General features: G+C 39.7%; 1 protein-coding gene across 1 annotated transcript in view; it reads left to right on the plus strand.

Annotated features, from left to right (window-relative positions):
• Nucleotides 1-13,912, plus strand: part of TOX (thymocyte selection associated high mobility group box) — a 230,972-nt gene that overhangs the window by 108,146 nt on the left and 108,914 nt on the right. Inside the window, 1 exon segment of the mRNA XM_009289269.2 lies at nucleotides 7,971-8,036. Within this exon segment, the coding sequence (XP_009287544.1) occupies nucleotides 7,971-8,036 (66 nt within the window).

A 13,912-nucleotide genomic window follows, 5' to 3' on the forward strand; every position in this document is an offset into this window, starting at 1 on the left:
TCCTATCAGTCTGATCCTACTTCTATTAGCCCGCTGTGCTCAGCACTGTAACCTCATTCAGCCAGCACTCTGCATGCAGGCTAACAACTTCAAGGCTCTGTCAGGCATCGACACATGCAGGCTCCAAGCGGGAAGCTAAACACCCCCCTACACCTCCTCTCTGGTTACACATTAACCTCTATTAAGTGCAGGAAAAACACAAATGCTGTAGTGCCATCATTCAGGTTTTAACTACCAGTGTATATTTAGATATTCAGCCAGCTTGCCATCATTGAGAACGTACTCAGCAAACCCTCTGGTTCCTCCCCTTTCCATCACAACGAGAGCGGTAAATAGTGAGTTAGCTTGGGGAACGCAATGATAAAAGTTCTGGGTTGAATATTTATGGCACAAGCATAAAAATCTGAGAAAACTTTGACAGCACTGCCTATACTTTTTGAGGCAATAGTATGTGTTATAAATGGAAAATGAGACCAAAATGGTCTCATTCTAGGAGAATCAAGCAGGCTATTTTCAAAACATGTCCTCTTTGAAAGCCAGGCTGTAGAAAAGACAAAGTGCAGCGCTAGTCTGCAAACCCTATTGTGCTTTGATCCAAGCACTGAATATATGAAAGTCCGTTGGGTGCTATGGGCAGAGAGAGTTTTGTCGCTGTTTCTGGCTCTTTCTAAGTATAGGAAATGTCTGACAGCATTTCCTTGCAAAGCAGCACCCTCGCTTCCCGCTCTGGGGCTTGCTGCCAGTGCCCACCCACCTCGTGGCTTGCTCCCACTCTCCGGGGAGCCGTCGAGACCGGGGCAGATTCCTTCCCAACTCCAATATGCCTAACCCACACATCACTATATTTGGATTAATTAAACACATCATACCCCATATTCCTCGTTTAGACTCTTTGGACAACATGTAAGAAAATGAAAGCACAGGAGACATAAAGGATTTTCCTAATACTTTGCTCCTGAAAACGAGTTACAGAATTAAAATTAATAACAATAATAATCTTGAGACTCACCATCTCCTCTCTAATGCTTGGCACATCAAACTTTCTGTGACCTGGAGGGCTCTTAGTGTTCCAGGTGGGACAGGACTTCTCCATGTCCTGCCAGTCTGCAGTAATCACTTTCCTTTGGCCATACAGGGACATCCAGCTCTGCAAAGAAATTTGACTTCTTTTTGCCATGGTGCTCCATTCAGGCATTTTCACCCAATCTCATAGTCTTCCAGTACTGTCCTCTTTTGAAAAACAGTCCTGGAAGGAGGGAGGGAAGACGGCAGAACAGAAGCAAAGTCGATACTACTAGATTGTTTTTTGACAGTTTTCCTGTGATAGTCCTTCAGTGAGGTGTCAAGCCCCTTTACCGGGAAGGACGCCTGTCTGGAATGCTTTACTGTAACCTGTCTTGGGCAAATTTAAACATGTGTTCAGTACAGCATACAAAATGGGGTTCAGGAGACAAAATGGAGTTTCAATTTAATACAGACATACCGCTCTGCCAAACTGTGTCAAGAAAGGGATTTTCCATCGTGTAATAATGTTTACAGAACATCTCTGTTTTTATCTTTAATGGTTGCCGTAACAAGATCAACTGTTTCTTTAGCATAGCCATTTGATGATTTATGTTGTATCCCATCATTATTTTAGTCTCATTTCAGCAGCTCTGAGTAAAATAAAATATCACTCTGTCATCGAGCAACCTGAGACAATGTCCACTCTTGGCATTTGGTTTAAAATAAACTAAATTACCTAGTTTTAAAGCTTTTTCAGGATTAGTGGCTTCTAGATAATGTAAGTTACAAATGGTATCTATAAGCTGTAAGCCCTAAAATCACTAAATCACTAGAAATAAATAATCTTTTTACACAATGTTATTGCAACATTTTCTTAAAACACAATGAATTGTGTTGGGGTGCTGTCAGAGCAAGGTAAACTATGGTTAAAAGGTACAGCTAAAGTTGAAATTTAAATCTAGCTTCTAGTTCCAATCTAAGATGGGAGAAATTTGTATTTATATGTGATTAATAACACAGGCTTTGAAGATCTGTAACATCCTTTGAAAAAATCAGGATCTCGAGTCCAAGTGGCTTTACCCAGAAGCTGAACTTACTAAATACAGCAACTTTCACCAATTTGATCATCTGTCCCCTTGCTTCTTCTTCTTTAATCTCTACATTTGAGGATATCGCTGTTGAGATACATTTGTGCACAAAACAGTGTCCAAAGTTGCTCCCCCTCCACACCCCAGCCCCAAGCTTGTTTTGGCATCAAAAGCTATATGGGCTAGTATTCATCATGCTTCCCTGCCTACACTGCGGTTGGACGAGATGTAGTACTATCACACTGTGCTGCACTTCAGTATGAACTAGAAGAAGCTCAAAGATCCATGTGCTTGATTTTTTTTTTCTTTTAGCTAATATAACTATGCCTGCAGAACTTAGGGCACATATATCTATATATATGCATACAAAGAGAAAGCAAATATGCAATTCCTTCAGAAGTTGAAAACTGTGGATGAAAAAGGAGCAAAATAAACCCTCACTTCTCTCAACAACAGCAAAGAAGTGTGAGGTAGCAAGGAGACAGAGATCGAGGGGTGAAAATTTCTTCCCCCTGTAATCCAGATAGCACAGGTGACCCTGGCAATGAAGACAGAGTGATTTGGCATAGAAGAAGGTAGCTTGTGGGGACCAGAGGACACATAGGCTGGAAGCGTCTATTGAACCTGTGCATCCCTGTGGCAGTTGTCATCTGAACTAGTTACATGAAGCTAATGCAGGTATGTCTCTGCATTTATAATCACTGTATACGCACATACAGTTAGCAGTATATAAATACGTTTTGTTTCCAGTTATCCTCTGACTTTCAACCCCTTCTAGTTTTTTCTGCCCTATTGCACCTTCCTTTTTGTCTTTCAAATTCTTCTGTGTATGTAGGCTACAATGAAGATTCTTTAAGTTGGTGTCACCATGAGAAATTTTGTTCTCTATTTGTTTCTGTGCAACCTGATTATAGTGTCTTTTTGACATAGTCCACACAGGGTGTTTTTCATTTAAAGAAGCACATAAAGAATGAATAAAAAAATACCATTCTTGCAAGCTTTGCTACTTCATAATCATTATTATAAATGCGGGCAGAGTTTGCTGCAACCTAAGTGGGAAGATGAAAACAGGCTTCCCGGCCATGACTACCTCATAAGACTCTGATGTGATGCCATGCTAATGGGAGACAAAAGCCAGCTTTGGATCCCTTGGTAAATCCATGCCTGGTGAAACAGCCTTACCACTCTGGACGTTTGCTGAACTCTGTCATAGCTCTTGCATCAGTAACAGTCAGCCAGTGTTTATGTAATTATGTTCCTAACTTATATGAGTAAATTGTATTTAATAACAGCACGTGGGTATTTTGTGCATGTTGGTTGCTGAACAGTATAATTTTTCTTACAAAGGGTTATTCTAGGGGAGATTCTAACTGGCCATGCCATAGTGTTGCCTGTATGTTTTTTTATGATAATAATTTAAATAAAAAATATGATGCAATTCTGAATGTATATTAAAAACAGCTCCCAGTAATATATCTTTTCATATTACAATGCAGTCATACCCTTAGTTTGCTCTCACCCAAACTTCTCATGCAGTTATACTTTAATATGAAAAGAAATGTTGTCAAGAGTAGTTATTATCACACATCAGAATATTGTATTAGCATTCACTTTTAATAGATTAAAATGAAAGCCCTTAATGATACTGAAGGATCTTGGAGACACATTGGGAAAGCTTTAGATGAAATGTCATATGATATATATACATCATACACAGGTTCATAAAAGACAGTTCATTTAACTGCCTGCCTTTGTGTTTTGTCTGTTCTGTTTGGATGAATCATCCACAGGTTAAGTGGTGCTAGTGCAGTTTCTTTGCTTGAAATCAAGCACAATGAGTGGCAGGGAAGTTTAGGGAATACAAAGTTCTTGTAGACCAGGGATGATGAGTAAAACAAGACAATTTTAGAGGCATGGAATATAACCTGGAAGAAAAATATGGTGGTTGGAGGCATCTTTGGGTCATATCTGTTGATCTTTTGACTCACTGTCTGATCCGGATAGGTTGCTTGAACTGCTGTTGCATAAATCACCTCACTTGTAAAGCTGAGTTCAAGGTGGATGTAGTATGAGTTAAGCTGTCCTGGAGGAGAGTTGTTGAGAGATGCCGTGCTGCAGACCCTGCACGTTACAAAGCAGTGTATAAAAAGGTGAAATGATTCAATGTTCATTTGTGGGGTTTAGGGGCTTGTTTTGGAAGCTTCTGATACACATGGGAAAAAACAACAGTAGGACCTTCCAGGTGATCAAGTTGTTGGCATTTTTTTCTCAGTTTATTGTTTCGATGTGGGATAGTAACATTTGGACAAGGTGGGCACAGATACAGTGTGCTGCATCAGTGTCTCTGAACTTCCTGTTATGGAAGGCTTGTGTACCCTTTTTTTGGCTGGGGTGGGATGTATATGTCATCTGTATTCCACGCTTTTTTGGTAGTTGGGAAAGGGGATGATGAAAAAACAATTCAGCATTGAAGTAAACATTTTGTTTTATTTTGGTGTACAAAAATCATAATTTCACTTTTTTATAAACATTTTAGTAAACTTGAAGGAGGCATCTCCTGACAATACCTGCTGTAGGAAGTGCATGTGTGTATCCTTCATCATTCGAGTTTGCGGGTGTTTTTCAGGCTCACGTCTGAAGTCTTAGGAACTGCCAAGAAGCCATGCACCACACTGCCCTAGACTGCGGGCAGATAATAATTTATACAGCTGTAAATGTAGTACAAATACTAACATGGCAACAGTGTTAGTGTCACTTAATACATCACAGTCCACATCCTGCAAATGCAAATGCAAATGCAAACACTACAAAAAATACACATTGCATCAAATCTTATTGAACTATACAACCTATTACACAACATCTTACCCATACTTCTAACAAGCGGATGCTAAATATTGCAGTGGCTAAACTCCATGTTTGAATATTGAAGAAATTAAGTAATAAATCAAACAGCTGCTGGGTATTTTTAGATGTTAACAGGTCACTCAGATTTTACAGACATTATGCATTAATATATTTTTCTGAGAATTTACCCTAACAAATTCATCTGAAACGTTGCAGAAGGTCATTTCTCATTTAAGGCAAAGCCAAAAGGCCAGGAAGTTTAACTTTAGGTGTATTTTTGTTTTTTGGTTTCATTGATACATGCTCATATTAAGCCCACAGACCACGGTAGAACAAAAGCATTTCAGAGCTAAATAGAAGGCCACAAGCAACAAACAGGAAAGGCTGAGAACCAAGATCCTATCAATGCCTGAGGCACCACTAGCAGCAAGGCACTGATCAGATAGGCAGATGATCCCACAATAACACACAGAATGATGAAAATTTCCAAGATTCATGGAAATATGATCTTAGGGAATTTTTTCTGTGAATGCAGATTTGGTGATTGCAAGCTTGGGAGCAAGGACACATGACCAAACATCCAAAAGAGGGAATTATCTGAAAGACTAGTATACTTCATAAAGATTCTTAAATCACAGGCTCAGGAATTATGGAAGGCAAAATAAATTGAAATAACCCTGGACTGTATCCAGCCTGTATACAGAAAAGGAAAGAAGTTTCTTCATGTTCTTTTCAACTAAACATATGCAACATAATATTTGAATTAGAGCAATGTTTGCAAGGTAGTGTAGCAAATATATGAGGGTAATGAGGGAAATTCAAAATAGGAGACATAAGGAATCATGGGTTCCAGGGCAGATAGGACTACCATAACCAGCCAGCGTAACTATCCTGTCCATAGGATTTCTCATAAATATGATATGGAATGCATCTTTTCTGAAAGAGATATCTAACTTCATTTTAAAATGTCCAAGAAATGATAAGTTTGCTGTTGACATAATGCCTAATTACCTTCTAAGGTAGGAACTTGTATCTTATTTCAGAACTGAATTTCTCTAACTCCCATTTCTTTCTCAACACTAGATCTCATTATACCACTGTCAGGAAGGCTGACATCTTGCTATCAGACATCTTTCCAGGGTGTAAGTACCAATCTCAGTGATCAAGGCACCTTTCAGCCTTTCGTCTGACAAGCTGAATAAGTCGAGCTCCTGTAGGCCTTGCACTGGAGCTCTTGGTTTCCAACCACAGGCTGTGAAATCTCTCTTCAGAATTTCACCTGTCCATCTGAGTAGAAGAAACAATGCATTTTTTCCAGTGTGCAAACAATCCAGGCGCTAAAAAATTTTCTCCAGAAATCTGTTTGAATGCTAATAAATAAAAACATTCTTGAATGAAAAAGCTGAAAGAAATAGCAAGTGTAAACAAGGAACAATAAAGGAACAAACATCAATCCCTATTTTGAAGATCTAATCCAACTATCTCTATTCCGTCAAATTTCAGAAATATTCTATTCCCTATGGCAGATCTGTGCCCGTGGCATAATTTTTTCCCTCCCATGAAACTAGGACTTCTGACAGCTAGGCTGTGACTATCTATTAAATAGCTCTGGCCAGGAAGGGCAGACCGTCAACCGCTTTGCCAGGAGCTGGCACTTGTTCATTTCTACCGCTGCTGTTACAAGCCTTGTAGCCTCTGGCAGAGAAAGAGGATGAACAGCTGGAAGCTGAAACCTTTTCAGCTGCCTCAGCAAAAATTGGTAGAGCTATCTGCCAAAGCCACAGTTTGACTTTGCCACCTTGGTCTTGTTGAATATATTGTACCTTGCAGGTAGAATATCCCAAGAAGCTCAGCACAAATCGAGGAATGTCCATAGGATATTTCACTGCCACCTTCTGTAGGAGTAGAGGAAGCTGAGTAGTGGGGACTTTATAAAAATGCCGCTGCGTCATCAAAAATAATGGCTCATTTCCAAAATATGTCACTCCAAGCATTCACAGAAGGGGTCAGGTGAAAGTTATTTCAAACAGACCTCGTAACAGCTGGAAATTTGTGGCTGATGACTGGGGATGGGGATTCCTGCTGTTGTTCATTTCTACTTGAAAGGTTTGAAAAGATTTTCCCTACCTCCTGAACAGATACTGGGACTGTAGTTGCATGTTGACACTGCCACTTGAGCGGGCATGACAAGAGACATTTTCCAGATTACGTAAGAAATCAGTAGTTTTATACTTCTTTGTGTTGGTACAGGATGAGGCTTCAGTTGACAGTTTTTCTCCATCTAGACCTTCAGATTTTAATCAACTCCTTTCTATCATATTTCTGTTACTTCTTAACTGCAGCTAAGGGGAGAAAAAGAACAACAAAAAAAAGAGCTTTGTATACATTTCCAGGAATGGTATTTATCATTTACGGAAGGGAAATTTTGCAGTTCTGATTATGAATGTTTACTTTATTCACGCATCAAGCAAACTACCCTCTTACACCATACGGTCAGGAGGTATACTGTTTCATACATTCAGATGTCTGAAAGCTGTCTGGAAATGTATTTCCTACTTTCTGATACGGGAACGTTTCAATAAGAGGGGCTTTAATTTGTTTTGAAATTTCAACTCTTGTTCTGCTCAGAAGCTAAAGTTGGAATCCATTAGGATACATTTTAGTGCAGTTTCTATTCTCATCTTCCTTTTCTCAGTAACTGTGCAATTCACTTAGTACTTCATTACAAACAACAGCAATATGTATACATGGTGCACAAAATGAGCCATTTTGTTTTAAAACAGATTGCTGATGAAAGGAAACCATTCATTTCTTGCTTGCTAGCTGTAATTACTAGAGCGCTAATTACTCCAAATCACTGACATCCAGGGTCAATAAGAATGACAACAGGAACATCAAAGACAAGATGCACACACGCAATTACAAGTCTCTAAACCCAGGCTGTAATATTATTTTATAGCTACTGGTTTTTTCAGTTAATGCTGAAAAATATTCAAGTTTGCTGAATTTTTACTATTATTTCCTTTGCAGTTTGACGGTGAGAACATGTATATGAGTATGACAGAGCCGAGCCAGGACTATGTGCCAGCCAGCCAGGTGGGTTAATTAATCTTCTCTGCCTTGTTTCAAATTGTAATTAAACAAATTCAAAGAGTTGCATTGCAAATGAGTGGCACTATCAGTAACTGCTGCAATCAGGAATAATCATAATTTATAAACAAAGCATTTAAGCCTTGTTTCCAGTTAATGAGATAGAGCTGATAAAACACCAGAGTTGGCGTTTGTTGAAAGATACTACCTTGTTTCCTCTCCAGAATGCAAGCAGCTGTTTTGCCAGCATGATCTTTCCTAAACAGTTGTTTTACCTTCAGGAAATAAAGTCTTTACAGGTGCAGGTTATTTGTTTATCTGACTGCAGACAAGTTAATCATTATAAGCTACACATGTCACAAATAGCTTTAATTATCACTCGTAGGCCAGTTGTAATTGAAGAATTGCATTTTTAACACTAATCTTATGGCTGAGGAACGTTGCCAATGTTACACCATTAGCAGTGGGGTTAAGGCAATGCCTTGGTCTTCTGTAGCTTGCAGCCCAAAAGGTTTCATGTGATGTGGATTCTTTACAGGTATCTTTGAGACCTTTCCCTTTTGGGGAACCCTACACGCTAAATTCTGATACTAGATGTATATTTAAAAATCTTTCACCTTTCTACTTGAACCCTAAGATACTATAGATTTCTAAGAATGAAAGATTTTAATTACTTCTTAAGCAAAAATGGTTTCAAAATTTTTGGTTTGTCTACCTGTAGCTACATCTATAGGTAGGGGAGAAATTTTCATTTACTTCACATGTTTTGGTCAGTTTAATTCAACATTATTAAGTGATGGTGATAGTGGTGCAGGTCAGTTAGATTGTGTCAGAAATTTCCCTGAATAATCAGACTTGTGGTCTAGGTCATGCAATATCTCAGGCCCAGCGGTGGCTAGTCTGATATACCTCTTTCTGACAGGACCAGTAGGATTATATGAAGAGCTCTCATTAGGTAGGAAATAAGTTTGCATGCATAGTAAATGTGTGTAGATGAGCAGGATGTCATTTAGGAATCAACAGCTTTGGAAAGTGACAGTACATTCAAAGCTAAATGTCCTCATGAAGTAGGGTTTTTCAGATAGTCATGGTCTAACTAATCATAATGTGTAGTACACGGGTTCATTTGGGGGCAGGGAAGCAGGAGGTTGTTGAGATGAGCTACACTGTTCAATCAAAAAGACTGTCTTTAAAATGTTCCACCATGTTGCTTCCCAGCCTTCTGTTGAAGTTATTCTGAAATACCTTTAGAGACCAACTGTACTTTGCGTTTAGGATTTGTGCATGATTGAACTTATTCAGCTAAGAACCCTCCAAGATCCAGAGGTAGTTTAGAATAGAACTGTTTGATTAAAAAATGAAAAATTATATTATTAATTTTTCTCTAACCATTAATCCAAAAACTGTACTGACAAGTTTTAGTATTACTATTAGATTAAAGCAGCCTAGTATCATCTCATTTATGCCTTAAGGGTTTTGAAGTGCAAGGGCTAATTGAATTTGTTTGAAACAGTAGAAATACAAACTCTGTGAATGATTGCTGTTATAAGGCAGCAGCTACCTTTCAGAGAATCATTATGTCTGTCTTAAGTAGTTTTGAATAAAGAATTGCAAATCCACATTATACATCAGAATTATTTTTCTTCTGTTGATATTTTTGTACTGTGTATGCATGTAGTTTAAATAATTTAAATGGCATACTGAAAAATTAAGAATATAAGTTTTAATCTTTTATGCAGTTTTTACATGTGCTAACAAGGCCCAGATCCTCAGAGATATTTATGCATCTAACACTCACTGGTTTCAGTGGAAGTAAGGTGCTTAAAGTACCTTTAAAGATCCAGGCCTAGACATTTTAAGTGCAAATGATTTTGTCTTCAAGGAAAAAAATCTATCAAATGTGACATTTCCAAATTCAAAGATGACAGAAAACCCTGAATGCTTACTAAAGGCTGGAACCAAGAAAGGGCTTACAGACTTCAAATCTCGCTATGGCAAAGCCAAGCTCTTGGGTGTCTGGCTCCCGGGCGGAGTTCAAAACCCAGAGGCAGGTGTCGAAACGCTGTCCTTTGCTGGGGGATACGTGTGGCAAGAACTAGCTCAACTGCCAGGCACAGTGTTTTAAATTATGACCAAACGCACTCTGGTCAAACAGCCTCCCGTGCCTGTTTGAGACAAGCCATCAGCCTTGGGCTGTTGCGCCCTCCTTTCCCTTACTGTGATTCTCTCCTGGTGCTTACACCGTTGCAGCATTTTTTAAGTGAATATAGATGAAAGCCTGTAATAATAACAACAATATTTATAAAGGAGGCAAAAACCACACTAGGAGCAGGAAGCCAGGGGTGTGTTGGAAATCCTGCCTCTCTCTTGTTAAGGTAAGAACTGGGACTGTGAGAGAAACCTTCCTGAACCTGTTCCTGATGGAGACAGCTGTTAGTCATTCCTCAAAGGAGCTAAGCAGCTCTCCATTGACAGTATTGGTGAGGTCTTCACCGACTGTAATGGGGCGCTGTTCCTATCTCAGGCGTAAACATTTGGTGGTCACCCAAAATTGGTGACCTGATTGCCATTTCAACAGCCAATCTGCTTGTTAAAACTGGACACAATATGATATGCACTGCTCTGAAAACAAAGCATGCCAGATTGTGTGGCTTACTGGGGAGGGAGAGGGAGAGGAAAGGACGTGGCAATTTTCTGGTCCCTGTTTTCAGGACTGTTTGTTCATTCTCCACTCACTGTTACCAGATATAAAACAAATAGAAGAGATGAGAAAATGTTGTCTCCCAGGTGAAAGCCTAGTCACTTAATCCACAGAGTTTTCTCCTGTGTCCATTTTGCATCCGCCCTCACGAGCCTTGCAGTTGTATGACTTCAGTGAGAGGAGTGCAGGCTCCCTCCCATCCCCAGTAACTTGGCTGTTCCCTTGCAAGATCAGAAATGGGGGTTTGAATCTTGTCAGAATGAGGAGTGAATTCATTTCTCCACTTTCCTTGATGGATGCACATCTGTTAACTAAAATATGAATCCCACATGTTAGGAGATGCACAGGCCTATCAGAAACTTTTATTTGAGCTCTGATCATGCTGACTGAGTCAGACACAAGCATCATTTTCTAATTTCAGAGTCTGACACACTTATTTGGGAGGTAGGTTGGCAGACTGAGTCATGGTATACAACACCAAAGACCGAGAGGTTTCCACTAGGCTGTCTTCAGGATTATGTGACTATAGAGGCAGGATTTTTGGGGTCCTGATGCATGCTGACATGCTCACGTCCTTGCTTTGGATCTAACCCTGAGAAGTTAGTTTTGCTTGTTTTGCCTTTTCCCTCTAACTTTTCCTAGAATCCAGCATTTCAAGAAATGTTGGGGCTATAAAATAAGCTGTGTTGCAGAAGAAAATAAAATTTAGACATCAGAAATGTTTCAATTGCCCTGAAAAAGCTGAACTTTGCACTTCAGTTCTTTCTGTTTACTGCAAAATGTTCATATCCAGAAAAACATCGCCTTGTATTATTTTAAGGGTTTTAATCAATTTATCCCCTTTAGGCTAACATAAATAAAAGCTCAGCCACTGGACAGGAAAAATATAGTTTTGTTCCTTTTGCTATATAACATCAAACATCTGCATAGCTTGGTAATCCAAGACAAGTTGCTTCACAGCATCCCTCAACAATTATCATTTCTGTTCAATTTTCAAATCAGTACATGCTTTGGGACTTATAGACTAAGTTGCTAAGTAGCAACATATGGCTCACTACTGTTCCTGCGATGTTGCTGCAAGCAAATAGCATAATTCTATACTTGAAATGATTTTTACAGAAAGCCAGTGCTGGAACTGAGCCAGAAGTGTAAGTATACAGTAAAAATTAATGATATTCTTTTAGATTGTCCCAGAAGGCTGTTTGGCAATGTTGTCTCTGTGTACATTTTATATATATGTGTAAGTACTGTATTTTTGGTTATGATATATGTAGTACAGGTCCTGCACTGCAGGCATCTCCTAAATGAGTTATGCCAGCCATATTAACAAACATACATAGTAAAACTACATGACATTTTCACTACTAATTGCACTTCGATCTGAAAATATTTATAATTTTAAAATAAAACTATGCCAACTGCTCTGCATTTCAAATCCTCACAAAAATATTGTTTTCTCCCCACACCTATAATTGGAATCTCGGAGATGAATTGTTCTTCATGTAATTCCTCCTCCTGTAATTTGTGGGCCACGCACAGCACAGTATAAAATTGTATTGTTTATTTTACATTTCTTCTTAGTCACAATACAGAATGTAATTCAGGACTCTGTTGCATAGAGTATTACACAATTTTGTAGCCTTCCTGAGGCCTGATAAATATTAAGGGTAACGAATCCAGCTGCCAAATCACCTGCACGATCCAAAGGGAAGGGAGGAGAACTGGCCTGGAGCTGATGGTTTGGGGCAGTACCCCCATTGCCCCAGTGGGAAGAAAAGAGATAGATACCCAAGGCCGAGGAAGGAATACTGCTTGCACAGAGATGGTATTTTCCTCCCTCCCAGAGCTATGCTGGGAGGATCCGTATAAGATACGTATGCACACTCTGATACAGTGGGCACCATGGGTGTCAAAACTGTTTTGTCCTGTACAGCTCCAGGGTAAAATGGGATAGAATGACATCTAACAGAGAGATTTTTCATGTTAATAGGAAAATAAAGGGTTCCCCTGCCTTTTGTTGCCATATGCACGTGGTCATAGATATATCCCTAACTTCATATTTCATGTTTATACCCTAATTTCTTAGAGTATTAATGGGATAGCTATTACTCAAGTGAAGTAGGGATGGATAAATGCTACATAATAGCTGCCCTCTCTTGCTCTGAATTGGTCATTCCCTGTAGGTAGACTAGAATTGCAGGGTACAGTATCCCATTCCTGCCAGAAGATACGTCTCTTCTCTCTTGTTGCTCTTCTAGACCCACAGTCAGCACAGCAAGGCAGAAGTTGCCTGCCTTGGAAAGGATTCAGGAAAAGCAGCATTCTTAGATGGAGAATCACTAAGTGGTCCAGCGTAGTCCCAAGGGTACATACTACCCTGAAGTCCAGGGCAATCCTGCGCAAAAGCTGGAAAGGCTTTGCGCATTAGATGAGAGGCTGCTCCACAGTGAGAGGGCAGTGCCACCTGGTCAGTCTACTGGCTGGCTGCAGTTCAGGGCTGTTTCAGACCATATTCCACCTCCCTCTTCCTGGTCCACTATCTTTTAATTTCAGCAATAGAGTATCAACAGAAGGATGTCCACCTCTCTCTCCATTTCGCTGAAGTAGGCTATAGATGCCACTTCCCAAAAAAATGGGATGTAGGTTTAAATGGCCTCAGGGAAAGAAAAACACCGGGCAGTTCTTTCATATCCTGAATGGGTGGTTAAAGGTAGAGGTTATGTCACCCTACCTTTCCCTTTTGTGTAGAACATAATCTTTTAATATGTCTTGGGATTAGGCACAGAGTCTGGAAAGAATTGAGTCCCTGCTAAAAATACATCAACAGTTGCATTAACAAGGCTATGTTTTTGTACGTAGATATATATGTATAGAATCATAGAATGGTTTGGGTTGGAAGGCACCTTTAAAGATTATCTAGTCCACCCCCTCACCATGGGCAGGGACATCTTTCGCTAGATCAGGTTGCTCAAAGCCCCGTTCAACCTGACCTTGAACACTTCCAGGGATGGGGCATCCACAACTTCTCTGGGCAACCTGTTCCAGTCTCTCACCACCCTCACAGTAAAGAATTTCTTCCTGTGTCCAATCTAAATCTACCCTCTTTCAGTTTAAAACTGTTGCCCCTTGTACTGTCACTACAGGCCTTGGTAAAAAGTCTGTCCCCATCTTTCTTATAAGC

This window comes from Aptenodytes forsteri, unplaced genomic scaffold (genome assembly GCF_000699145.1).
Source record: "Aptenodytes forsteri isolate BGI_AS27 unplaced genomic scaffold, ASM69914v1 Scaffold139, whole genome shotgun sequence".
Classification (NCBI taxonomy): domain Eukaryota; kingdom Metazoa; phylum Chordata; class Aves; order Sphenisciformes; family Spheniscidae; genus Aptenodytes; species Aptenodytes forsteri.